At 42.7% G+C, this 27,927-nt stretch overlaps 1 protein-coding gene across 1 annotated transcript in view; it reads left to right on the top strand.

Annotated features, from left to right (window-relative positions):
- The window catches only part of GTF2F2 (general transcription factor IIF subunit 2), a 139,455-nt gene extending 126,713 nt beyond the window's left edge, over positions 1-12,742 (top strand). The window contains exon 8 of the mRNA XM_068984505.1: positions 11,782-12,742. Coding sequence (XP_068840606.1) covers positions 11,782-11,901 — 120 coding nt within the window. The 3' untranslated portion in view covers positions 11,902-12,742. The remainder of the gene's footprint in view (positions 1-11,781) is intronic.
- The last annotated feature ends 15,185 nt before the right edge of the window (positions 12,743-27,927 follow it).

The following is a 27,927-nucleotide window of genomic DNA, read 5'->3' on the forward strand; positions in this document are numbered from 1 at the left end:
CTGTTACACTTCATCCTTTCACTATTTCATTAAGAAAGAAATTAGAATTCCAAAAGACCTAAATACTTTTCTTTAACCAAAGAGAAGGAAAGTGCTAATGCTGACAGTATTATCAACTCATCTTAATGACTTCACTCCCTTCAGCATCAAAGCCTTAGAAACAGCATTCCAAGCTAGACTAAAAAATTTGAAAGAGAATAATTCATAAGCTAAACTCCATTTCTTCTGCTTTTAATGAAGTTTATCTTTGTATTTTTATATATACATGAAAAGGCTATTCCAGATATTCTGGATGCAAATGACATAGTCTCATAGAATAAAACACACACACACAGTTAGGAAAATAAGTGTGTGTAGAGGGACATTCAGATAAGTACTAAGGAAAGCTCTTTCTTTGCCTTCACAGGGAATGACATAATGTTTTTAAAGTTTATTCATTTTGCAGCAGAGAAAAAGAATAACTAGCTTTCTCTCCGTCTTGGCTGTTCAGATAATTTTTATGTGGTGGAACTCAATGACTCTCTTAACAGAACCTCTTAATTCATGGTCAGTAGGCTTAGATCCAGCAACCCCCTGAATATGTACAGAAATGTGTGGATTTTTCTGGGGAGCAGGTTTGTAGTTTATGTCAGATTCTCAGAGAGCCTGGGAACCTCAAAGAGGTTGAGAACCACTGATCTAGAAACTGAATTATTTTATAGTAGTTTTATTATTTAGGGACTAAATTGCCTCTAAAGCATTAAGTTTTTGAAGGCAGGTTTATATATTCACATCCCTAAATATTCATACATTCCACAACACAAACATAGTAGCAATCCAGTAAATATTAGATAAATTGATTTAAGGAAAAGGAGACGGTGACATCCTTTACCTTTTAGGACCAGCGTATTTTCCTCAGGTGGATTTTGACAGACCTCCTGTTGTCTGTGGCAGGAGCGGGGTACAAAGAGCTGTCTCAGTAAAGCATAGAGTGCCGGAGCTGCAGTTACTCTCGGGTAGAGGATAGGACTGGACGTGGTCACCATGGGCTCTAGTCCTGCCATTTACCTCAGTGGGATCTGGAGAAGTCACGTCCGTCGCTGAAACTGAGGGAGCTGGACTGGGTAATCATCGTGACCCCTCCCAGCGCTCCGTCTATGATTCTCTCCCTTTCCTGTTCCATCTCCTCCTCTCCATCTCCCACTCACATTCGAACCAAGCTGGCAAGGCCCGTTGACCTAGAAAGTGGCTAGAGCCCAGCTCTCCTCCATGTAGGTAACTCTCCCTTTTAAAAGGGTCACAGGACATAAGTCGGTCTGTACTAAGGGGCTTCAGTACACCCTTATTAATTTGATTTTAGTCTGAGCAGTACCAGGAGAATGAAGGATCCCAGTGTCAGCATGAAAGTCAGTGATCCAGGAAGAAGACTTCCTGATGGAACGAGCACAGGACTGGGAGGAATAGGACCTCAGGCCACGTCCCAGTCCTGCCGTTTAGCCAGATAGCCCCAGGTACTTGAGTGCATTTAATGTTTTAGTACGTTATATAATTGTAATATTTAATTTACTTGATATATGACATTCTTAATATAAAATTTACTAATATATTCAAGTTAAATGTGTATAATATTATACTTTGTAAATTTGTCTTAAAAATACCTAGTTTATAGGTTCCTTGTAATACTTTTAATGTTTATGAAAGTTGCATTTGTCAACAGCAAAGTATTTTGCTAATATTTATTCTTAGTATTATTAAACACATTTTTGAGCCCTGTGTAAAATGGAAGAAAAGAGGTCTTCTTGGTGTTGATGAGTTCTTTAGCCAGTGCATTTAATGACATGCTCTCGTTTTCTGATGGCCCCCAGCGCCTCTCTTGATGCCAGGTTTCTGACCATGATGTGCTCATTTTAACAGTCCTGTTTGTTATTAGCACCACTACTATATTCTTAAGTTACCATCTGCTTTCTGACCTTTAGGATATCATTTTTGACATTCTGAGTGAATCTGAAGTATTTTCTTGTTTTTCCAGTTCCTTCCCTTCTATAGTCTTCTTCCTAAAAACCTTCACTCCTGCAAGCGAAATTATTGATTAGAGAAACTGCCCTTAAGGGCCAGCCTGTATCCGTTATTCACCAGTGTGTGACTTGCATAAGCAATCAGAGAGTTAAAGTTACTCATTAAGGACAAATAAGCCAATTTTAAAAGGCCAGGCTCTGGTAACTGATAAAAAAAAAAAAAGTCAGAAACACAGCATCCATTTAAAGGAGTGTTTTCATGCATTTAAAATTTTTACTTTAGCCCCCCCCCGCCCCCAAGTAAAATATCAAAGGAAGCCTATTATTTCTCTGTTGACAGTCTTTGCTCTTTTACCTTAAATGTGTTATGTCAAGTCTTTCTTCATATTTTATTGTATCTGTAAAATTGTAGCATAGCAGCATTTCCTTCAGGAATTCAAGCCATTTGAAGCATTATGTCATTGTTCCCTTTGAAACCCCAGACTGCCAAGATCACTATGAGCCCAAGCACCCTGTTCTCCAGCACAGCACCCCTTTCCCGGGGTTTCTTCAGACATCCATTTCTGTTTAAAGTGTCATCAGCAATCAGCTCTAATTGTAACTGAACCTCTTCATTTCCTTGTGCTCTGTGTCCATTTGATTTCAGGGCAAGATTCAGGGAACTTTAATTATTGATGATCCCTTGTAAATCAGCAGTCCCCAATCACGTCGACCCAGTGGACCATTTGCCTTTTAATTCAGAGTGTGTAATTGAACAATTTGCATGCTTTTATAAAGTAAGTTCACATCAACAAGAAAAATGAGGCAAAGATTTGCATGGCTTTGATTTTGAAGCAGCTTGGTACCCATAAACTTAAGTTGCCCAGCGCTAAATAATGCTCAACAGGCCGTTGCTCGTTTGCCCAAAATAGGCTTTTGATAAAGCCAGTGCAGCGATAAGGTAATGTTAACCTGATCCTCAGAGCTTGTTTCCAGACAGGCCTGAATAGAAATAAGTGGAATTTGGCATCAGTAAGAGAAAAGACGATAATGTTTTTTAAAGGGAAAAAGTGGCTAAAGAATTTGATATACTTAGCATTTCTCCTGTCAAAAGATAAAAGTTTATTTACAAGCATATGTTCTTATAGACCTGTCAGTTGACTGGGACTTGTTCAGCTGCAAGAAAGGAAAACTGAGCTCAAACTAGCTTAAGCAAAAATACAATGTATCGGCTCCTGTAGCTGAGAAGTTCAGGAATGCATCTTGCTTTAGACATGCCTGGATCTAGCTACTAATGCTGTTGAGTTAGCCCGGTTCCTCCCCATCCCTCCCTGTCTCTCCTCATCGTTATGTCTTTCCTGGGTGTTGTCTTTCTGCTCGGGCAGGATCTAGCCATGTGGTAGACAAAGTGGCCTCCTGAAGCACTTCACAGCTAGCAGCCTCAAAGCATACAGAGAATGTCTGCCCTGATTATTCCAGCAGAAGCTCAGGGAAGATCTTAATTGCCCCACCAGGGGTTGGATGTTCATTCCTGAGCCAAGAGGATGGGGCAGGACCGTCCATCGGCCAGGCCCACAGCCTCTCGCACCCTTGTGCCACACTACTTGGTAGAGAAATAGCACCTGCTGAGCCGTAGTCATTTGCTGTTACCTCAGATTTAGTTTGTTGAAAACAGAACTCTTGATTTCTGCACCCCTCCAACCGCGACCACCCAGACTGCCCCACTGCAGTAACACCACCATGCCCCAAGTTGCTCAAGCCAGACGTGCACTCCTTTCTCTTCATGATGTCTGTGTCACACGGTATGATGCACACATATCACACCTCTCTGGCTCAGAATCGTAAAAGGTGAAAGTGATCTTAGAGACAGTTCAGTCATAGTCCCAGAGAAGGAGTTGCCTAGTGGCCTGAGCCCAGCCTTACTACATCGCCTCTTCTGTTCAGACACGTGTGTATATCCAAAGACAAACTCAAAATATGCTTCTCTGACAGTGGGAACCCCTTTTTAATGACAGGAGAGGGGAGCTAATTTCTCTCTCAGACTGCTTTGAAATTTTCTGTATTATTAAGAATCATCTCATTAAGCCATATACATGGAAAATGGAATCTAAGCTTTATGCTAGCTCATTCAGTTCCTGACCCAAGTAAAAACAGGGCATTTTTTTTTCCCCTCAGAAGCCAACACAACATTGTAAAGCAATTGTCCTCCAATTAAAAAAAAAAAACAACCTGTGTTTTTTGAAGTTCAGTGTTTAAAATTCATTCCCAAATGAACTGCTAAATAAGTGTTTTTATTATATGTCTTGTTCTGACATAGGCTTTTCCTTTTTTACATGATTCCTTTTCTCTTTTTTCCCCCCGAATCTTTATCATTTCCTTTCTATTCACATATTTCCTTTCAGTTCTCTCTTCATTTTTTCTATAACTGGAAGTTTTTATTTCAAATGGTATGACCAAAACTAAAAAGACTACCAGTTGCCCAGCAAAGCATATTAACTAGTGACAGCCCTTTGTGAAACTTCCATTTTAAAAAATAATTATTTGCAGCAGCTGGTTAATTCAGTTGGTTAGAGTGTAGTGCTGAAAAATAATTATTTGCTATCTTGTTAATTTGAGCCTTACTTAAAAGTTTTAGAGTATGAAATGTCCTATTAAAATAAATTATTAACTATGTTGAATATAAATGGATAAAATTTAAATGCATTTATAAAATTTTAATGCTTTCCTTATGAAGAGAAGGTTCTAATAACTAATAGATTTGCTACCAAGTTTATTATGATATGGTAACATTTTCTCTTTTAATTGATCCTATGATTTGTCTCAGCCTTTTTATTTTATTTTTTTACCTAATTCTGAAAGAGGTAAAATTGGGGGCATCAATTTGTTAATATAACCAATCAAGTCATCATTTTATATGAAATACTACGTAGGTAAAAGCAGTGTCTGACATAGGCTCCCAGTAAGCAAAATTGGGCATTATCTACATACCAAATTTAGAGTTTTTAATTAAGCAGTAGGCCATACAGTTTGTATTTATTCTGGAAATGTCATTACCCATAAAATCTCCTTCTCTACATTTCCAGTCCCATTTGATTTTAAAGTAAAATGAATAAAGGTAAGAGGTAAAAAATAAATGTTTAAGCTCATTAGCTGCCTCCTCCCGGTTACCTTATCCCTGAAGCAAGTCCCTAAAGCAAACTGGAAGGCCAGACTTGTTTCAGGCTTGCCGTCTTGTGGGAATTATCTTGGGGAAGAAGTCATTTTCTGTGTGTTGGTCTCTACCTAAGAGAAGACATTACCCTGTGGGCTTAGGTAAGTGTCTGAAGCTTCCTGGTCTCTCTAGCTCATCAGGGGAATTGATCCCAGAGGATATACCTGTAGGCAGAAAACCTTACGGTGCCTGCCTGGCTGGCCATCTTCAGTTCTGCGTTGTAACAGACAGTGTTCCTTCTAGAATGTGCCAAGACGGATATTCTAATTCCATCATATTTTCCAGTCCGTATGGACTGATCCAAAGAGCTTGCCACTGTTAATTGGAAATTTTACTTTACCCATGGCAATTTGGTAATAAAAAATGGTGTTATCTTAATTTGTTGTCAGTTAGAGAGGCCTTTTTTTCTCATCAATTTAAAACCTTGTTTTTCAATACAGTTGTATTTTTTTAAAGTTACAGTTAAGTGGATTTTCATATATTCACATAGTTGTACAACTACTGCCACAACCAATGTTAGAACATTTTATTCACCCCTCAAACTCTGGACCTGTTGACAATTACTCCTGTGCACCCACCCCTCTCCCCAGCCCTAGCAAACCGCTGACCTCCTCTGCGTCTCTAAAGATTTGCCTGTTCTGGACATTTTCATATGAATGGGATCATATGATATGTGGTCTCTAATGACTGACTTCTCTGATTTAGGCATAATGTTTCCTCAGGTTTCATCCATGTTGTATCATGTGTCAGTATTTTCTTTTTTTATTGCCAGATATGTACCGTTATATGAGTATACAGCAATTTGTTTATCCAGTCACCATAGATAGTCGTTTCCTCTTTTTGGCTACTGTAATAAGGCTGATATGAGCATTATGTACAACTTATTGTGTGAACATATTTTTATTTCCCTTGAGAGCTGAACTGCTGGGTCACTTGGTAACTCCGTTTAACTGAGGAACTGCCCGATTGCCATCAGTCCTTTTTTAATCCTTAGGCAGCAAGAGCTTTTGTATACTGTTGCATTAGAGTAAAACTCTACTGTCTATTCCATATATTTTAAGGGCGAATAATGCCTCATCATCGAGAATGCTAGCTAATTTTCTAAAAATTGTCTGTGGTAAAATAAATACCTGAAGACTCTCTTGCTTGCCATTTAATTTCTAGCAGTGTTTTCAGATGGACTAATAATGACTATGTCAATTGATATCTTCTTATTCTTTGTACAGTCTAAACTACATGTCAGTCAGTAACCAACACAACATTGTAAAGCAATTTTCCTCCAATTAAAAAATAAAAATAGCTAAACTGCTCATCACACCAAATGCACTAGTAGTTAGTTTCTGTAGTTCTAAATGCAAGAATTCATATTTATATTTCAGTAGGAATTTTTTTCATCTTTATCTAGTTTTGAATATCTTTTGATTGTATTTTTCTAATTAACATTTTTAACATTAACTATATGTATATATGTTTGTTTCTCCCCCAGTTGGTAGCCATAATATCCGAGCCTTGGAATACTTTGCAGTATTCCAAGGTTAAGTTATGCTTAGCATACAAATAAACTAATACAATTTAGAAAGCATATCTTTAAACATAGTTAAAATTCAAAGTTTTGGCCCAAAGGAAGTAAACTTAATCTGAAATATGTAAGCGTGTGAGTCACTTGCCACCACTGGACAGATGAAGTGTTACTGAAAGTGAGATGATTTACCAGCATACAGATGTTAATGCAGCAGTAAATTTCCTTTTTTAGAGTTTGGATTAAGGAGGGAGGGCTGTGGGGTGGGTAGGGTTTATGGCTTGACCATTTCATTACCCATCATCTCTGTACTCCTTAGAGTTTTTACAAAGGGAGAAATGCAGCCTGTGGGACCCTGAGAGGAAGACAGGACAGAGACTAGTGTAAAAACAGAGGTGAAGCCAGCAGGAAAAGGGGAGAAAAACGCTGAGATGGCCCAGGTGCCAGAGATGCCCTCAGCACCGTCTTCCCTCCCCCTTTCAGGTTCTCTCTAAAGGAGAGAAAACATAGGTTGCCTTTGTTCACAGCTTATGCATAATATGTAGTTTGTTTAATTTTTTTTAATGAAAGAACGTTGTGCCTTGGAGCCCCTAACATCTTCATCAGTAAGTCCTCTGTTCTGTCAACCTTGCTTACAGGAGTCACAGTCAATCATACAAAAATCACGTAAATATGAAGTGATACTTTGAAATGATCACAGAACTGATCATGGATGCCCTTGCCACTGGGTCAGTTTATAAAAAGCGTATAAGCAGTTTCCCTTTGGTGACTGTGTTAACCAGTGCCATCTTTTGGTATAGATTTATGTAATACACATTCACTCCAGCCTTTGGGGACTGTTTTGTGATGAGAAGTCTAGTCTTTATCTTACCTAAAAGCATTATTATTTCATGATCAGCTCTCTGTCAAAGATATATGTTTTAATCAACTTTTAGGAATTAGGTATAGTTAATTCATTATTATCTGTGGTAATGCTTAACACTAAATTTTATGATGAAATGAAACAGATAAATCCTCCATTTGCAGTAGAGGAAAAGATGATATGAAAAATGGCAGGAATGGAAGGTGATAAGGAGAGTGAAGAAGAGAAGCTAAAATAGGCTACCGTGACTAGGTTTGTGCCTTGTAACTAGGTTTGCCTTGATCTTGGGGGAGAAATCAGGAATTTGATGTGTGAATTTCCAGCCTTTTGGCCACCACAGTTTCGTCTTGATCCACAAATGCATAGCACATCCTACTCAGTAGACTTCTGGGCTCCAGTATGTGCCTTGCCTTCCCTTGCAAGGAGGCTGTAATGTTCTCTCCCTTTTTTCTCTGCATGCAGACTTGCTGTAAATACGCCCCCACACATTCTCTTTTATGAAGACTTGCTGGACTTTAGCCAGTTTATTATTTCAGCTCTTGTTCCACCAAACTGCCCCTAGTAGGTAATGAGAAATCTTTCCAATCCTGTGACATAAAGGTAATCTTCTCAGTTCTAGAATCCTTTGTTTAAAATATAAGTGGTTAGGCAAAAGATTAAATTGCAGAATCAGTGTTTAGGACTATTTAACGGTAAGAGGAGAACTAGTCCCCCTTGGTCTCCGCACAGAGTTGCCGTTTAGTTCAAATGATCAAATGTCCATCGAAAAACCTAGCGTCTTGGCTCCGGCCCCTCTCCAGTGCTCCCATGATGTCCTACATATGTGCCCTTGTTCCTGAGCTTCTGTTTTACTTTATGGTTGCCTGCTTACATGCCCTTGCTTCCCCCATACACACCCTCATCTTAAACTGTGAACTCTATGAGGATGAAAACGGACTGTGTGCCACTCAACCTCAGATAAATCTAAGTGTGAAGATACACATTTTTTTTAAAGGGAAGTCCGATTACCAATTAATCGTCAATCCTGCTAAAACCTTTAAAAATTTCCACCCCAGTTGGCTTTGTCTCAATAATGTTTTAACACCACAATACAGATGTTAGTAGTAAATTCAGATTCAGGTAATACAGTTTTACCAATTTTTATTTCTCAAACAGGCCATTGCTCTATATGGTAGTGAGACAAGAAAGGAAAGCAAAAAAAAAAAGGAAAGCAGCGAGAGCTAGCGGAGTTTATTCCCTTGGGCCTTCTAAGTGATCTCCCTCCAACAACCACCACCCCGCTGCAAGAGCTAAACCCTCCTCGCCCCTCTCTTAACTCTGAAGCATACCCGATTCATTCAGCGCTCGTGCGCCCCGTGCCTCTGACGTGCAGTCAGGCCCTGCGGTGGCCGCACAGGGTTTGATGGGAGAGACAGACATGCACACAGAGAGCTCTGATGCGGTGAAGGCTCTCCCTGGAAGTTCACACAGCGTGAAGTGTAGATCTGAGAGGTGGGACCGTTGGAGAAGGTTCCTCCGAGAAAATGACATTTGCAACAAGTCTAAAAGAATGAGGAGTTCTGATCTGAAGGAAGGGGATAAGCCTTACAGGGAAAGCAAAGGGCAGGGAACAAGAGCAAGCGGACACAGAAATGGCCAGTGCCTGGCCAAGGAGGTGTTAGAGGAGGAGGCCAAAGGGAAAAGACAAACCTGGATGGATGCCTGCAGCAGAGTTTGGAATTTAACCTGGAGGCCAAAGGAGAAGTCAGAGAACATTTTAAAACAGAAGAATGACATAATCTCACTGCTCTTTACCTGTGTCCTTCCTTCCAGGATTTTCTGACCTTGTTTTTCTTTATGGTCACTACTACTTTTTCTGCTAATGCTTTGTGCCAAGTTAATTCAGCTGGTTCTAGTAGAGTGGTCTTAGGTTTGGGATTTGGAACATTGCCAAACTTCCGAAGTTTTCCCCTTCTCCCACCCCAGAAAAGGGTTCTGTACCATGACCCTAATCCCATCTTGTTAACTGACAAATTAATGGACCCCTGACTATGTCTTGGCATTCTTATTGTTAAAAAAAAAGAGAGTGGCATCTTCATATAAAAAAAAATACTCCTTAACTTTATTATACTAATGCAATAAAATGAGAGTGAAGGCAACTGAATTTGTACACTTACGACACTCAGTATTTCGTGTTTAGCCTCTCTAGGCTTTCATCTTCTGTGTCCGGGTTATGTTCACGGCATGGTAGGCTTGAGGATGAGACAGTGTCTGTCTGGCAGCCACAGTGCTCCTGGCTCCTGCTCTCTTCATTTTTGAGGCTTGCACTGTGTCCCCAGTTGTATGATTGTTTGCACCCAGGGTCTAGCCATTCTCACAATAAACCGTTCTTTGGAATTTTACAAAGAAATCATTCATGGCACCCAAACTGAAAACCGAAGCCCATCCCGTCATTTTCCATTTGTGAATCCTGTTTAACTAGAAAGTCATTTATGAACAGTGTCCCATGTTTTCTATGCAATCTGAAGTAGCAGATGGCAGGCGTGCGTATTACCTGGTTGTCTGAAGCCTACTTCAGTAACTCGCTGACTCATTTACACGGGTCCCTCCTTGGAGCCAGCTACAGAAGGCGTGGGAGGCAGGCAGGCAGGCCGGCCTCCTCCTGGGGAAACCCAGGCCTCCGCCGATTCATTGCTGCCACCTGCTGGGGTGGGGAAGCCGCTCAAGCGAGAGCTGAGCCGTCCGGGCCATTTGAGAGACCTGTATATAGTTCCAGTGCTAACCAGGGACCCCTAAATAAAAGTTGAGACTGTAAAGCAGTACACCCATCAGTGTAAGGTGGTGTTCGGTGGTGTCGGTTAACACACACCCTCCAGCAGCAGTGAGGGTCAGAAACCTAAGTAACACTGCAAGGACCCCAAGATCCCAGAGCATTAGAGCCAGAAGAAGCTTTTGAGCAGTTGCTGTGGACTTTAGTTCAGTCAGGCTCCAGGGGGCTTGTGAATTGCAGTTTCCCATGCCTGGCACCAGAGGTTTAATTGACTCGCCCTACACTGGGGTTTAGTTCACAGGCCCCCATGAAGTTTTGGTGCAGGTAATCTAGCATCACACTTGAGAAAGGCACCGCCTTCAACACTATCAAGCCGTTATCCGCCACTTTAAAAATTAGTGCCTCGTTTCCATAAATTAAAAAATTTATATCCTATTACATCTTCCATCAGTGGGATGAGTCACTGTAATGTACCTGTAACTGGTTCTATGAAGCATACACACAAAAATTCTTGTTTGGCTCATTGGTTGTATAGTTGGGTGGGGGGGGGGGGGGTGGGATTCATTTTAAACATTTAACTTCTCTCTCTTCCCCAAGAAGGAAGTACGGTAATTTGTATTGGTTTATAGTGAAATGCTTTTTCACCTTGGTCATTGGCAAGCAAAGATGGGGTTTGGTACTACATTTTTCATAGCCATCATTTTCATGTCTCTAGTGATCATTTGGGTAATACCTGAATTTTCAGGTGCCTGAAATGCCATGATCCAGAGTTCTGACCTCCGTCATTTCTCACCCCTATCCTTTGGTGGACCCAAGCCCAGGAAAACTGCAGCCCTCAGGGTTTTTAACATATCTTATTCTCCCTTCCTCTGTCTAGGCAACCTTGGCCATGTGATACAAACAATATTAAACATATCTAACGACTTACCTTATTATACAAGAAAAGCAAGTGGCCCAATAGCAAATTTGAGAACTTACCTTAGAACTGAGAATTCTGGGTGTCTGTCATGTGCTTGCTTCATAGAAAAATAACATATGCTCCTGCTTCTAAAATGACTGTTTCCTATCCAAGAATAACCCTGTCTGACTGTGAACTCAGTGATACCACGGAACTCGAGGGCTCATTACACTTGGTATACTTGTAAACTAAGTACCAGCAAATGTATTTCCTTCTAAACTCTCTTTCCTTCTTCTTCTTTTTTTTTTTTAAGCTCTCAAGGCTGCTGGCATTCAGGACTTCTAAGCCTTTTAATGCAAATAATCATATTTAGTGCAGTTATCATGTATTATATGCAGATAATCAAAAAGGCAGTTTATTGAAATTCATTATAGAGAAATCTAATGGGGCTTTCAGAATCATAATTTTTGTTACTTGTAAATGTAGTTTGGTGTATCATTTTATTTTATATTTTTGTTTCCTGCCTTCTTTATCTCATCTGTCAAGGTTATTTTGGTTCTGTTTTTCAGTCATACCTGAAGGACATCTTAAAGGAAATTGGTGTTCAAAATGTAAAAGGGATCCACAAAAACACATGGGAACTGAAGCCAGAATACAGACATTATCAAGTAGAAGAAAAAAGTGATTAAGAAGATTGGAAGCCCGCCTAACAGAACTAAAGGATGATGAGCTGAGCAGACAGCCCTGATGTGTGAATCCTTGAGCACTATCTATTATAGGGGGGAAATGACTGGTACTTTAATTTCTCTAGGTATATTTTTTAAACAATAATTCTTGTAAAGTTGCTTAAATGATTTTTGAGGAAAAAGAACACCTTTATTTATATGCTTGTATTAAACCAGATTATTCATGATGGGGTGGGGAGTTGAAAGGTTTTTCTTTTTAAATATTAACTTTCAAATGTAAAATTAGGAAATGTTTTCTAAATGAGGATGCCCCATCTTTGCGTGAAGAGTTGAAGTGATATAGATCCAAAGTGATTGGCAGAGCAGGAAAAAAAAGTAGGCAACTCCAGAAATTCTGAAAAGGAACTAAAGAAAAGTTCCTTATTCTGAAATTGTCCCAGAGCAAGGCTGTCCTTTTTTTTTTTTTTTTTAAACAGGTGGTTGTGTTTCATATTTGCACATATTAATGAAAGTATAGCATTTGGGTGTGTACTAAGGTAGCAGTTTGTTTTCTTTCTTTTTCAAGATAGCAGTTTTCATCATTAGCTTACTTTACCCTAGTGACAGTGACCTGAGAACTGGAAAAAGTCGTGGTCAGTTGTTCTTTCTTTCCTCTCTCCTTCTTTTAAAATAATTAGAAATTAAATGCTTTTCCAATTTGGGATATACATCCCCCATCATAAGCTTCCCAAAGATGTTTACTGCATACTCAGCAAGCCTATATTGACTAGTGTGTGACAAAGGCTGTTTACCACCTAAAGGAGGGTTGTAGGGGTAAGGTTGATGTGTACAGACAAACAGGTTAATGTCAGCTCCTGGGGAATGAAAGTGTTTCTTTTGTCTTTCTTTTTAATTAGTTTTAAATAAAAACAATACCTGTCCATGGTATTACATAGCACAATGTTATATATTCAGTTCAGTTCAGTCACTCAGTCATGTCTGACTCTTTGTGACCCCATGAATCGCAGCACACCAGGCCTCCCTGTCCATCACCAACTCCCTGAGTTCACTCAGACTCACATCCATCGAGTCCGTGATGCCATCCAGCCATCTCATCCTCTGTCGTCCCCTTCTCCTCCTGCCCCCAGTCTCTCCCAGCACTAGAGTCTTTTCCAATGAGTCAACTCTTCGCATGAGGTGGCCAAAGTACTAGAGTTTCAGCTTCAGCATCATTCCCTCCAAAGAAATCCAGGGCTGATCTCCTTCAGAATGGACTGGTTGGATGTCCTTGCAGTCCAAGGGACTCTCAAGAGTCTTCTCCAACACCACAGTTCAAAAGCATCAGTTCTTCGGCACTCAGCCTTCTTCACAGTCCAACTCTCACATCCATACATGACCACTGGAAAAACCATCCAAAAGCATATCCATGAATAAGATCACCAAAATGAAAGAAGCTTTAGCAAACTAAACACAATTAAGAATTTATTTTTACTTGTTAATTTTTTCAGCTGTTTCAGTACGCTTACAACCAAGAAGCAGCAAATGCCAAAATTTTTTGTTATGTAATTAAAACAAATCCTGGAAATAGTCTGTTCACTGAGATAAATATTTTCCTGTATTATTTGATTTTTTAGCAGCAGAATGCTGAAGCTGAGACCAGTGCGTTAGATTTTTTGCCCTGGGATTTCCAGTGAAATAAAACTAAGGAAGATGGTCCCATCCCCTCCCCCACCTCCAGTTGTCTTATCCTGCCTTACTGTGCTGCAGTAACCAAACATTGTATCTTCATTACCTTCCTTTTTTTTTTTTTAAGTTGTTTGTTTTTGATGTGGGCCATTTTTAAAGTTTTTATTGAATTTGTTATAGATTAGCTTCTGTTTTATGTTTTGGTTTTTTGACTGCAAGGCATGTGGGGATCTTAGGTCCCGAGTCAGGGATCGAACCCACACCCCCCGCATTGGAGATGTAACCACTGGACCACCAGGGCCATCCCTCCATTATCTTTCAACTCCCAGTTACTTAAGGCTCAGTGTAAGCAAGCAGATGGGTAATGGTGTAGCATATCTGTATATAGCCGAGGGTTCTGGACACCTGTTATTTGCTTTGTTCAGAGGATATATCTTCCCCCAAACCTGTCTTTCCAGATGTATGACACTGCTCTGAAACAGACCTGTGTCTCCTCTACCCCAGCCTTTTGTTTTTTGCAGTGGCAGCGCCTGCCAGAACTTGCTGCTGGTAGAGTTGCCAGGGCAACTTCGTCTCATCTAAAGCTGTACTTTGGTTATTTTCTGCCAACTTGGTTCTTAAGCTTGTTTTAGTTACCTTGTACCTTGTCACACTGACAGTATCTTATCTCTTAAATACTTAAAATCTATTCGGTAGAATAGGTGGTAGACTGGTGCCATTCCTGATTAATTTTTTGAAATTGCTTTCTTATTTAGTACAAACATGCAGCTGTTGGTCAAGAAGGAGATTCTCTCTTCCACCTGGGCTCCCTTTTTCTTTTATTTCAGGACTCTGTTGCTCTGATAAACACGGTTTTGGCAGCCAAAAATCCTAAACCCTTATAACCACTGTGAGATGGCGAGAGAGGAAGGCTGATGAGGGGGATACACCTGGTAAGATGTCCCATCGTAAGATAACAGGAAGGCCATATGTAATCAATGAGATTGTTAAACTCAACCAGTGCACACACCTTGGGGATATTTTAACTGACAAAATGTAGTAAGATTGTGGTTGCTTGGCATTGGAAAGATTTGAAATCACGTGTTACCAATAGCATCCAAAGTGATACATCTTTAAAAAGTAAACCAGTTTAGCTCTGTGGAATCAGCAGCAGCTCTCCTGGATTTCAGCAGAGGTGCAGCTGTTCCTGGTGGTCTGTGATCACATTTTCTTTGAAGCCGTTTTCATCACCATTGGTACATATCAATGAAAATAAGAGGAAACAGTGCCAGGCAGTGTATCAAACGCTCTAAAATACTCTCTCGTTTAAAGAATTAGCGCGGAGAAGTAGATAATGTCCATTTTATAGAACCCTTTCTTGCCCACCATATTATCATGAGTACCAGTCCCTCTGTAGGAGAATTCTGCCCTTTGGGGATAAAGTCAGTGCTAGAGTATACCTTCGCAGAAGCCCATGAGTCTCCCCCACCTCCCCTCGTCTTACCTCCAAACCAGGAAAAAGGCGATCAAAGTGGCGACCAGTGGTCTTTGGCATCCCCTGCTTGAATCCAGACACCCAGCCCTTCCTGACCCACGGGACATGGTTACATTATCTCCTTTAAAGTCAGGCTCCTCTCGCTAACTGTTAATCCCTGTTACGCTTCAAGTACCCATGTAGGGTGTGCAGCGTTGCAGTGGACTCCTCGAGCTCCATGCGCGTCCAGGATCAAGTGGAATGGGACGGGAAGACACTAGCTATGGCACCAGCTGAAAGGTAGCTGCCTTCGTTCAGACTTCACTTGCTGAAAGCTTGCCTTTCGTCTCAGCGTATTGGCCATTTTCCCTGGCATTTGTGTGATGGTCCAAGAGGTGACAAGCCGAGCATCTTTTTGGTTCAGTTTTCACTTTGACAGTTCAGTGCATGCTTCTAAGCCTAGTATCTTTTTCATAGTATGTCAGAGGAGGGATCAGAGATCACTTTGTAACGTTACCTTTCTTCTCGTACTCCCATGCTTTCTTCTTCTTACTTCCTTTCCTTTGAGCAGGTGCCACCACTCATTATACAGTAGCACGATGTAACACCCGACAGACCGACGGTATACGTCTTTGATGGTTTATCATAGGAAAATTAACAGCTTCTATCTGATTTTGTTGGAAATCGTCTAAATTTAAAAAGGACTTTTTCAGTGCTGTAGCTTCCACCTTAAACTGTTTATTGAACTCTTATTGTGTGCCAGACACTCTGCTAGGCGTTTGATTCCTGTGACTCGTGTAATCCTCCCAACAGCCCTACAAAATGCAATTCGGGAGACCCAGTTCCATCCCTGGATCGGGAAGATTCCCCGGAGGAGGGCATGGCAACCCACTCCAGTATTTTTGCCTGGAGAATCCCATGGACAGGGAGCCTGGTGCGCTACAGTCAACGGGGTTGCAAAGAGTGGGACAAAACTGAGCACTAATGCTTTCACTTTCTTTCAACTCATGTAGTCCTGACAACAACCCTACAACATGTGTGTGTGCGTGAGCTAAGTTGCTTCAGTCCAAACCAACTTTTAATGAATTATGTGTTAGAGGTTTGCGGTTCCAATCATTTGTCACCACTGCAAATTCTAATCAATAAGGACAGATAGGGAATAAGAAATAAATAGAGTTAAATGACTTCTTTTTTGAGGCCCAATTACTCCTAGTTGGCCTGGAGGGCCTCCCTAAGAGCTGAGGCTGAAGTAGAGCTTTCTCTGTTTATCCTTCTCCTCACTTAGTGATGACTAGCTGCCACTGGTAGGTGTTTGGCCTGGCTTACCGTTTGCAGGTGAAAAATCTGGAGTGGCTGGAAGAAGACATGCAAATGGCCAACAGGTACATGAAAAAATACTCAGCATCACTTCTCATCAGGGAAATGGAAATCAAAACTACGGTGAGCTGTCACCTCACACCTGTTAGAATGGCTGTCCTGAAGAAAGGCAAGAGGTAAGTATTGGTGAGAATGTGGAGAAAAGGGACCTCTTGTGCACCGTTGGTAGAATATACACTGGTTCAGCCCTTATGGGAAACAATACTGCTGCTGCTGCTAAGTCACTTCAGTCGTGTCCGACTCTGTGCGACCCCATAGACAGCAGCCCACCAGGCTCCCCTGTCCCTGGGATTCTCCAGGCAAGAACACCAGAGTGTGTTGCCATTTCCTTCTCCAATGCATGAAAGTGAAAAGTGAAAGTGAAGTCACTCAGTCGTATCCGACTCTTGGCGACCCCATGGACTGCAGCCTACCAGGCTCCTTCATCCATGGGATTTTCCAGGCAAGAGTACTGGAGTGGGATGCCATTGCTTTCTCCAATGAGGTTCCTCAAAAAGTTAAAAATGGAACTACTGTATGATCTAGAAATCCCACTTCTGGGTGTGTATATACCCAAAGGAAATGAAAACAGGAGTTCAAAGAAATACGTGCACTCCCGTGTTTATTGCAACATTATTCCCAACAGCCAAGAGATGGCAACAGCATACGTGCCCATCAGTGGATGAATGGATAGAGAAGAGGTAGTACACGTAGGTTATGCAGTGGGATGTTATTCAGCCATGAGAAGAAGGAAAGCCTGCCATTTTCAGCGTGGATGGGCCTTGAGAGCATTGTGCTAAATAAGTCAGAGAAAGACAACTGGTGTATGCTGTCACGTACATGTGGAAGGCAAAAAGGCTAACCTCATAAAAACAGAAAAGTGGTGTTTTCCAGAGGTTAAGGATGGGATAGGAGAGATGTTGCTGAAGGACACAAACTTGGAACTAGTAAATGAGTCCTGAGGAGCACAATGAGTAAAGACAACACTGCTGTATTATTAACAGTAATTATTAAACTTGCTCACAGACTAGATCTTACTTATACCACAACAGAAGAAGTAATTACGTTATAGAAGAGCTAACTGTACCTCACTGGCAATTATATCAAAAGATATAAATTATCAAACCATGTGGTATTCCTTGACAGTGTTTCTATATCAGATGCATTTCAATTAAAAATAGTAAATTCAAAACACCTGAGCTTTCCAGAGGCAAGCACAGCCTATCATGCTCACCCATGAACAGTGGACATCGGGACTCGAGAACAGAGCATGGAAACAGGATGAATACAGATGTGTCTGAGCTGTCTGTCAACACTGTTAGGAAGCTTTGTTAATTCAGTGGAAATAGAAAAGGTGAGCTTTGCAAAAGTCACGTATGATGTGACATGGATGCTAGGCTTCCAAAAGAGTTCTCAAATGAATCCCTTCCTTAAGTCAGCCTACTGCGCAGTTCCCTCTCTAGACCACTGATGGCCTTCTCCTCACCCCCGGGACACAGCCGAGACATTAAGGAGCATTCATTCAGCCATGCATTCCCATAACATTGTCACGTGTGGGTCTCCAAAGAGAGACCAGTATGGCATGAAACTGCTAATAGCACTTCAGAAATAAATGATGGTTTCTCATCAGTGATGCTGAAAGGGAGACTGAAACTTCTATAGACAGACTCCTTGACAGTCCAGTGGTTAACAATCCACTTGCCAATGCAGGGGACATGGATTCGATCCCTGGTCTGGGAAGATTCCACATTCCTTGGGGCAGCTAAGCCCATATACAACAACTGCTGAGCCCAAGCGCTGCAACCACTGAAGCCCATACGTCACAATGAATAGTCCCCGTCCCCCTACCCAGAGATCCCGCACAGCAGCAAGGACCAAGAGCAGCCAGCATTAAAAATATATATATAAATTCTGTAGAGCAGTGTATATTTGTAAAACACAAATATCTAGACTGTATAAAGGTCTCTCAATAACAACCCAATTTAAAAGTGAGCAATAACTATACACATACACCTCACCAAGAAGCTACAAAGAAGCCCTTGAAAAGCTGCTCAACATTGTTGGTCATTCAGTTCAGTTCAGTCGCTCAGTCATATCTGACTCTTTGTGACCCCATAAATCGCAGCATGCCAGGCCTCCCTGTCCATCACCAGCTCCCGGAGTTCACTCAGACTCGCGTCCATCGAGTCAGTGATCTCATCCAGCCATCTCATCTGCCGGGGTCCAGCCCTGGTGGATCCAGGGAATTCGAAGGGTGGATGGCGTTGGTGTGAAAAAAATTTATTGATTGATATAAGATTAGATTAAGAAACAATAGTGTAGTAGGAGAATTAAGTGGAGGAAGAGGGCTGAATAACTGGGATTACGCGGAAGGCCAATAAAATCCCAGACAAGGAATTTGCACCATCTACGTTGGGCCACCGGCGCTCGCTTGAATATCTAAGGGTGCCTTGCCTTAGGCTCCCTTTCGCGCAGGTCTTAACAGTCAGGGCAAGTAAGTAGACTTGGCGAGCCTCCGGGCCCCAGATGGGAATTCAGCCTGAAGTTAAAGAGAAAAAAGAGAAAGACACAGGGGAAACCAGTCCAGCGACGGCTCCGGCCCCTATTGTTCAGAAGGCCTTTTATACTTTTGATAAAACATGGGGATCAATGGGTAACACAAAGTTGTGCAGCGTTACCAGTCCAGACTCTTATCAAAACCAGGCTTCTCTCTCTGCATACCTAATTGTACACACAAGTCTTAGGTGATTTACATCATCATCTGGCTAAGAAGGGCCAATTAGCATTTTACAACCTTTTTTCTGATAAGGGTTTGTTAACTAGAAGACTTATTTGTGTTGATCTTCCCAAGGTCTGGTGCCACGCTCAGAAAGCACTAAATAAAGTTACATTCTTACACAGCAAAGATACAGCAACTTATAACAAGTAGAGGGAGTACAGTGATTTACAGCAAAAGAGAAGCAATTAACTCAAAAGTCTAGTATTGCTAACATCAAAACTACCATGTATCTTTTTCTACATCCTGCTTACATTGAGTAACATCCTTCCAGGTGCCTAAAAGATGAAGAATATGGAGGTCTGGCAGCAATCCTTGAGTCAACAGTGAAAACCCGTCATCAATATGATTTTTAATTTAAAAGGCTCTGTATCTTTAAGATGCTTTCAAGCTTTGTGCCTCTCGCGGTTGGGGGGCTGTAAGCAATTTACAGGCTGTAAGAACCTGGGGAACCTGTTAGGCAAGCTAGAGAGCTATCAGAGGGGGTTTAACTGAAACATCCCTTTCAAATGCAGAAGGCTAAAGCCCTGATTTGACTTTTTCCAGAGAATATCAGAAGAGTGGAAAAGCAGGCAGATCTTATTTTTTGGGGGGTGGATGCTCAGGAAATTACAGGGGAAAAACCTGAGGTCTGATTAGCCTTGGCGTCAGAGCTCTTGCCGCATGACCTTGTCATGGGTGGAATTCCTCACGCTGGCTCCCAGCACTCATCCTCTGTTGTCCCCTTCTCCTCCTGCCCCCAATCCCTCCCAGCATCAGGGTCTTTTCCAATGAGTCAACTCTTCGCATGAGGTGGCCAAAGGATTGGAGCTTCAGTTTCAACATCAGTCCTTCCAGTGAACACCCAGGACTGATCTCCTTTAGGATGGACTGGTTGGATCTCCTTGCAGTCCAAGGGACTCTCAAGAGTCTTCTCCAACACCACAGTTCAAAAGCATCAATTCTTCGGTGTTCAGCTTTCTTTACAGTCCAACTCTCACATCCATACATGACCACTGGAAAAACCACAGCCTTGACTAGACAGACCTTTGTTGGCAAAGTAATATCTTTGCTTTTTAATATGCTGTCTAGGTTGGTCATAACTTTTCTTCCAAGGAGTAAGTGTCTATTAATATCATGGCTGCAGTCACCATCTGTGCAGATTTTGGAGCCCCCAAAAATAAAGTCTGACACTGTTTCTGCTGTTCCCCATCTATTTCCCATGAAGTGATGGGATGTTGGGACCAGATGCTGTGATCTTCGTTTTCTGAATGTTGAGCTTTAAGCCAACCTTTTCACTCTCCTCTCTCACTTTCATCAAGAGGCTCTTTAGTTCTTCTTCTCTTTCTGCCATAAGGTTGGTGTCACCTGCATATCTAAGGTTATTGATATTTCTCCTGGCAATCTTGATTTGAGCTGTGCGTCTTCCAGCCCAGTGTTTTTCATGATGTATTCTGCATATAAGTTAAATAAGTGGGGTGACAATAAACAGCCTTGACGTACTCCTTTTCCTATTTGGAACCAGTCTGTTGTTCCATGTCCAGTTCTAACTGTTGCTTCCTGACCTGCATACAGATTTCTCAAGAGGCAGGTCAGGTGGTCTGGTATTCCTATCTCTTTCAGAATTTTCCAGAGTTTCTTGTGATCCACACAGTCAAAGGCTTTGGCATAGTCAAGGGAAATGCAAATTAAAACCACCACAAAATAATGTTACACACCTCCCAAGACGGCTAAGATTCTGGAGACCTGACAGTACCAAGTACTGACGTGCACAGCACCTTTTATTCTCACATGAGAGTCCCTCATGGGAACACAGAATTATATAGGTATGCTGAAAAACAGTATGGCATTTTTTTGGTCAAGTTAATCATACCACCGTATAAGCCGGCAATCTCACTCCTAAGTATTTGCCCAGGAAAAATTAATATGTGGATACAAAACACCCGTACACAAATGTTTAAACAGATTTGATCCTAATTGCCAAAAACTGGAAACCACCCAAATGTCCACCAGCTGGTGACTAGATAAACTGTAGTGTAGACAGTGAATGAATACAGCTCACTCAGCAATGAAAGTGAAGGACTGAGTGATACAGCCATTTGGGTGAATCTCTGATCCCTTGTGCCAAGTGAAAGAAGCAGGACTTGTTAGGGGGGTCATGTACTATATACTTCTAACTGGAAGTATTCCAAACAGTATATTCTGGAAACAGGAAAACTAGGGGGATAAAAATGGGCCAGTATTTGTCTGGCGTTGAGGGTACATGAGGTTTACTACAAAGAGACACAAGGGAACTTTTGCAGTCATGGAAATTATGATCATGGTGGTGGCTACATGACTGTCTGTTAAAACAGTCTGCACATTGAAAAGGATGGATTTTACTGCATATAAAATATCCCTCACTACACCTGGTTTTGGGAAATTAAGCAGGATGAAAACTGGGGAAAATATCTGTCAACAAGGAAAGGTTAAACTTTGACTCATCTGTATTTTGGAGTGTCTGCAACAGTTAAACATTGAGGCACATGAATGCACTGCCCTGGAGACAGCCCAGTATTCTTGAGAGTAAAAAGCGAGTTTCATTAACAGTCTTCATAGTAAGGTCCATTTCTATTAAAAACGGAGCAAAATATGTATTTCTGCATGAGCACACATATAACACTAAACTCTTAACAGGGCAACCTCTAGGGAAGAGGGCAAGGGGGAGTCTCTTCACGTGCATACAGTCAGACCTGTCTTATCAGTGTTCATTGTACTGCACCCTTGTTTATAAGGAACTTGAGCACCTGCAGATTTTGGTATCAGAGGAGGTTCCTGGAACCATCCCAGTACTGAGGGATGGCTTTCTATCATGAGAGGGGTGGCATTTTTATAGTGAGAGTATATAATGAGTATTTGAATGTGTGTGTGTATATATATATATGCTCATGCTCAGTCATATCCAGCTCTATGTGACCCCATGGACTGTAGCCCACTAGGCTCCTCTGTCCAAGGAATTTTCAAGGTAAGAATACTGGAGTGGGTTGCCATTTCCTACTCCAGGGGATCTTCCCGACCCAGGGATCAAACCCATGTCTCCTGCATCTCCTGTGGTGTTAGTTGGTTTCTTTACCACTGCGCCACCTTGGAAATCCCTTGCTACACTGCATATATTTTAAAAGAAGAGCATACCTTTTATGAAGTAAAAGATACTCCATTTGTACCCCATTGGGTATAGGGGTTAGAGAATACCTCAAGTCTCCACGTCAAGGAAGAACCTTTCCCTCGAGGACTAAATGTGGGAGAAAGACTGGACTTCATCAGACTTTTACTGAATGTCACTTGTTGCGTCCTAGGTGCCACCCGAGCAGCTGCAGTGGGGGAGCCAAGTGAGGTTTCAACCACACCCTGCACTGCAAGCCCCAGGTATCTGTGGATCACTTCTGTCAGGGAGGGACCTGAGAATTAGCACAGTACCATGTAGAGTGTTGGGGAGAGGCGTGCACTGTTGCCTTCACCAGTTCTCCTAGGATTAACAGAGGTCAGTTCCATCCCCAAAAGGGAAGAAAGTGCCCATGGGGTTTCCCAGACAAGAGTATTGGGGCAGTCTGCCACTTCCTACTCCAGGGGATTGTCCTGACCCAGGAATCAAACCCACGTCTCCTGCATCGGCAGGCAAATTCTTTACCACTGAGCCATCTGGGAAGCCCATACGCCCCCAGTATATTGGGAAGATGAGTGTCACTGAACAAAGAGAAACCTATGTCTTTAATTTGCTGAATGTATGAGAAAGCAACTTTGAATGATCACTTCCTACCATAGTAGGGGAGCTAAGAGATCTGCTGTTTGGAAAGCAGAGCGAACCAAGGTGGATTCTCAACTGTGTCTCCATGGGACTGTGGAAAAGCTGAGGCTAGAGTTCGAGGCAGCTTGAGCTGAAGCTCAAGCTAATGTCAGCCCCACAATGTCCACTTTCTCGTGCCTCACACCTCGGAGTGAGGAGCCCGACCCCTGCATTGAGCCCAGGGTCTGAGAGGAGATCAAGGGACTCCTCCCGTGCTGGGCAAGCCAGGCTTGCCATGAACACAGGCCAATGGACGTGTTCAGATTCAGTTTCTGGAGGTTGTGAGCCCTTGTTACTCACCAAGCTGTATATCTTAGAAAATAAAACTCTTAAGTCACCCTCAGACAGCACTGCCAAGGGAAACCTCAACAGCATGTCAGCCAGCTCCAAGATTGCATCCTGTTAACCACCTACACACAGATTTGTCCAAAGCCCACAGACCTTTGCCTGCAAGCCTGGTACATTGAAATGGGAACACCTCTGTGTATGGATGTATCGAGTCAAATGCTGTTGCAGGCAGAAACCCAGTAATCAGCTGGGAAAGGACACGAAAGAACAACACTTTTCTGTCGGGCCCAACTAGTTTCATGATTTCCTCATGAAAACAATTGAGTGTGTCAGTCAAGGCTAGGGCATCACGTGTGTTAGAAACGAACTAGGAGAGAGGCCAGGAAGTCAGAACCAGAGCTCACGTTCTCCGTCACATCTGATTATTTATTCTTGCCAGGTGTTTTCAGGTGGTCATCACTAGTGTTCTGGGGTGGAGAAACGTGGTTTAGGGGACGTGGCTGCATGGAGACTTCTCAGTGGAAGTGGGTGTCTGCACTTGGTGAGAAGTTGGTCAAGTTGATCTCCGACGTCCCTTCTGGCTTTAAGATTCGTATTTCTAAACCATGGGCCTGGCCGAGCTGGCCTGTCAGTCTCACCTGTTGTGAGAGTGGAGAGGGGTTTACCATTTTCACTCAAAGCTTCTGCCCATAGCACAGACCAGCTACAACACGCATGCTGAGTTGTACACATAGCCGTCCTGCTGTGAACAGATGGCAAGGCTCTAGACAGGTGTATCTGTTCCAGGAAAAGACCACTCGCTACCTGGCTTTGCAGCATCACCGGCCCCCCGGCTGTGGGCCCGCCTGCCTCTGCACATCCTGCCTGCTCCGGGAAAGACTCCTCCATCCCCCAGCCCTCACTGAACTCCACCCTACCCTGTGCTCTTGGGTTGTAAGAGGGAGAAGTCCACTCGAGTTGGCTCAGAGGAAGCAAGAACAGCCCTCAGCAGGGGGAGGTGGGCCAGGCCCTTCTTCCCTCCATCTTGGGCCACGAGGTCTCTGCCTTCGGTCTACCTGCCTCCTGAGCTCTGTGGGCTGCCCTGGCTCCAGAGGTCCGTGTCCCCCGCAGAAGTACTGCTTGCACTTTGCTTTATCCTCCACTCCGGCCTCACTTTTCCACTACCTTTCAGCTCAGCTTCTCACAGCTGACTGACTTAACTCTGGGTCTCCTCTGCAGATGTCCTACAGAAGTCTGATTGCTGCCCTCTTACCCCTCATCTGACCAGTAGATGGAAGCATGTGTGTCCACAGAGCCCCCTCCAGTGCAGGGACAGGGGGCTTCCCAAGGGAGCAGTTCCGCTAGCTGAGCATCTGCGAAAGGTGCCCTCTGCAGAGCACTCAGGAACCCTGGGTCCCCGCTTCAGGGCATTCCTCTCTGTGGAGGAGGGTCTGTGCCTGGAGTCCCAGCTGAAGAGAGAGCACTGGGGACCATCTACCAGTGAGCCTCAGGTAATAGTGGAAACTCTGAGGAAAGCACTTTACAGTTTTAAAATTCCTGTGACTCCCATGTAAAGACAAAAGAACAGATACTGCTAAACCGATGGAAGAGAAGGTGACGTGCTTACCTGAAGATCCAGCTAATAAAGGACCATTTCACTCGCACTATCAGCAACAATTTTAAAGTATTTGAATCCTAGTTCTGAGAAGGTTAAGGTGATACTTGTGTTCACACAAGGTCAGTTTTCATGCCAATCCCAAAGAAGGGGAATACCAAAGAATGTTCGAACTACTGTTACAGTTCAATTCAGTTCAATCACTCGGTCGTGTCCAGCTCTCTGCGACCCCATGAATTGCAGCTCACCAGGCCTCCCTGTCCATCACCAACTCCTGGAGTTCACTCAGACTCACATCCATTGAGTCAGTGATGCCATCCAGCCATCTCATCCTCTGTCGTCCCCTTCTCCTCCTGCCCCCAATCCCTCCCAGCATCAGAGTCTTTTCCAATGAGTCAACTCTTCACATGAGGTGGCCAAAGTATTGGAGTTTCAGCTTCAGCATTATTCCCTCCAAAGAAATCCCAGGGCTGATCTCCTTCAGAAGGGACTGGCTGGATCTCCTTGCAGTCCAAGAGACTCTCAAGAGTCTTCTCCAACACCACGGTTCAAAAGCATCAGTTCTTCAGGACTCAGCTTTCTTCACAGTCCAACTCTCACATCCATACATGACCACAGGAAAAACCATAGCCTTGACTAGATGGACCTTTGTTGGCAAAGTAATGTCTGCTTTTCAACATGGTATCTAGGTTGGTCATAACTTTCCTTCCAAGGAGTAAGCATCTTTTAATTTCATGGCTGCAGTCAACATCTGTAGTGATTTTGGAGCCCAAAAAAATAAAGTCTGACACTGTTTCCACTGTTTCCCCATCTATTTCCCATGAAGTGATGGGACCAGATGCCATGATCTTCATTTTCTGAATGTTGAGTTTTAAGCCAACTTTTTCACTCTCCTCTTTCACTTTCATCAAGAGGCTTTTTAGTTCCTCTTCACTTTCTGTCATAAGGGTGGTGTCACCTGCATATCTGAGGTTATTGAGATTTCTCCTGACAATCTTGATTCCAGCTTGTGCTTCATCCAGCCCAGCGTCTCTCATGATGTACTCTGCATAGAAGTTAAATAAGCAGGGTGACAATATACAGCCTTGACGTACTCCTTTTCCTATTTGGAATCAGTCTGTTGTTCCATGTTCAGTTCTAACTGTTGCTTCCTGACCTGCATACAGATTTCTCAAGAGGCATGTCAGGTGATCTGTGTATTCCCATCTCTTTCAGAATTTTCCAGAGTTTATTGTGATCCACACAGTCAAAGGTTTTGGCATAGTCAATAAAGCAGAAATAGATGTTTTTCTGGAACCCTCTTGCTTTTTCCATGATCCAGCGGATGTTGGCAATTTGATCTCTGGTTCCTCTGCCTTTTCTAAAACCAGCTTGAACATCTGGAAGTTCATGGTTCACGTATTGCTGAAGCCTGGCTTGGAGAATTTTGAGCATTACTTTACTAACGTGTGAGATTAGTGCAATTGTGCGGTAGTTTGAGCATTCTTTAGTTGCACTCATTTTACTTGCTAGCAAGATTATGCTCAAAATCCTTCAAGCTAGGCTTCAATAGTGCATGGGCTGAGAACTTCCAGGTGTACAAACTGGGTTTAGAAAAGGCAGAGGAACCAGAGATCAAATTGCCAACATCTGTTGAAGAAGGCAAGGGAATTCTAAAAAAAGCATCTGCTTCATTGACTACACTAAAGCCTTTGATTGTGTGGATCACAACAAACCATGGAAAATTCTTCAAGAGATAGGAATACCACACCACCTTACCTGCCTCCTGAAACACCTGTATGCAGGTCAAGAAGCAGCAGTCACAACTGGACATGGAATGACAGACTGGTTCAAAATTGGGAAAGGAGTATGACGAGGCTGTATGTTGTCACCCTACTTATATAATTTATATGCAGAGTATATTGTGTGAAGTGCTGGGCTGGGTGAATCACAAGTTTCCAGGAGAAATACCAACAACCTCAGATATTGAAATGATACCACTCTAATGGCAGAAAGTAAAGAGGAACTAAAGAGCCTCTTGATGAGGCTGAAAGAGGAGAGTGAAAAAGCTGGCTTAAAATTCAGCATTCAGAAAACTAAGATCATGGCATCCAGTCCCATCACTTCATGGCAAGTAGATGGGAAAACAGTGGAAACAGTCAGAGACTTTCTTTCCTTGGGCTCCAAAATCACTGTGAATGGTAACTGACTGCTGCCATGAAATTAAAAGACGCTTGCTTCTTGAAAGAAAAGCTATGATAAACCTAGACAGCATATTAAAAAGCAGAGACATCACTTAGCCGACAAAAGTCTGTATAGTTAAAACTATAGTTTCGCCAGTAGTCATGTGCGGATGGATGTGAGAATTGGACCATAAAAAAGGCTGAACACCGAAGAACTGATACTTTTGAACTGTGGTGCTGGAGAAGACTTGAGAGACCCTCGGACTGCAAGGAGATCAAAACAGTCAATCCTAAAGGAAATCAACCCTGAATATTCATTGGAAGGACTGATGCTGAAGCTGGAGCTACAGTACTTTGGCCATCTGATGGGAAGAGCTGACTCATTGGAAACAACCCTGATGCTGGGAAAGATTGAAGGCAGGAGAAGGGGATGACAGAGGGTGAGATGGTTGGATGGCATCACCGACTCGATGGGCATGGGTTTGAGCAAGCTCTGGGAAATAGTGGAGGACAGAGTATCCTGGCATGCTGTCATCCAGGAAGTCTCAAAGAGTCAGACACGGCTTAGGGACTGAACAAGTGTGCGCCAAAAAGCGCTTTGAACATCTCAGTGTAATAGCTGTTTCTGTCCCCATTCTACAGACACAGAAACAGAGGTGAACCGTCCCCAGCCCCATGGCCTCTCCAGCCCTCGATTCTCAAACCCACCTAGTCATTGTAGCAGTCTGAGTATAGGCTGGAAAAGTCCGGACACAGAGCGTTTCAGAAGGGAGTGAATTTATTAAGGACAGAGAGCAGGGACAATGAAGGCGCTGCAAATGCGGGGGATCGACCTCCTGGCCAGGGAGAGTCACGGGACGCTGTGAGGACAGCAGGCCAGCTCAGGGGAGAGCTGACGCCTTTCGTGGGCTAGTAGCCAGTTTTTATAGCTTC

This window comes from Capricornis sumatraensis, chromosome 12, assembly GCF_032405125.1.
Source record: "Capricornis sumatraensis isolate serow.1 chromosome 12, serow.2, whole genome shotgun sequence".
Classification (NCBI taxonomy): domain Eukaryota; kingdom Metazoa; phylum Chordata; class Mammalia; order Artiodactyla; family Bovidae; genus Capricornis; species Capricornis sumatraensis.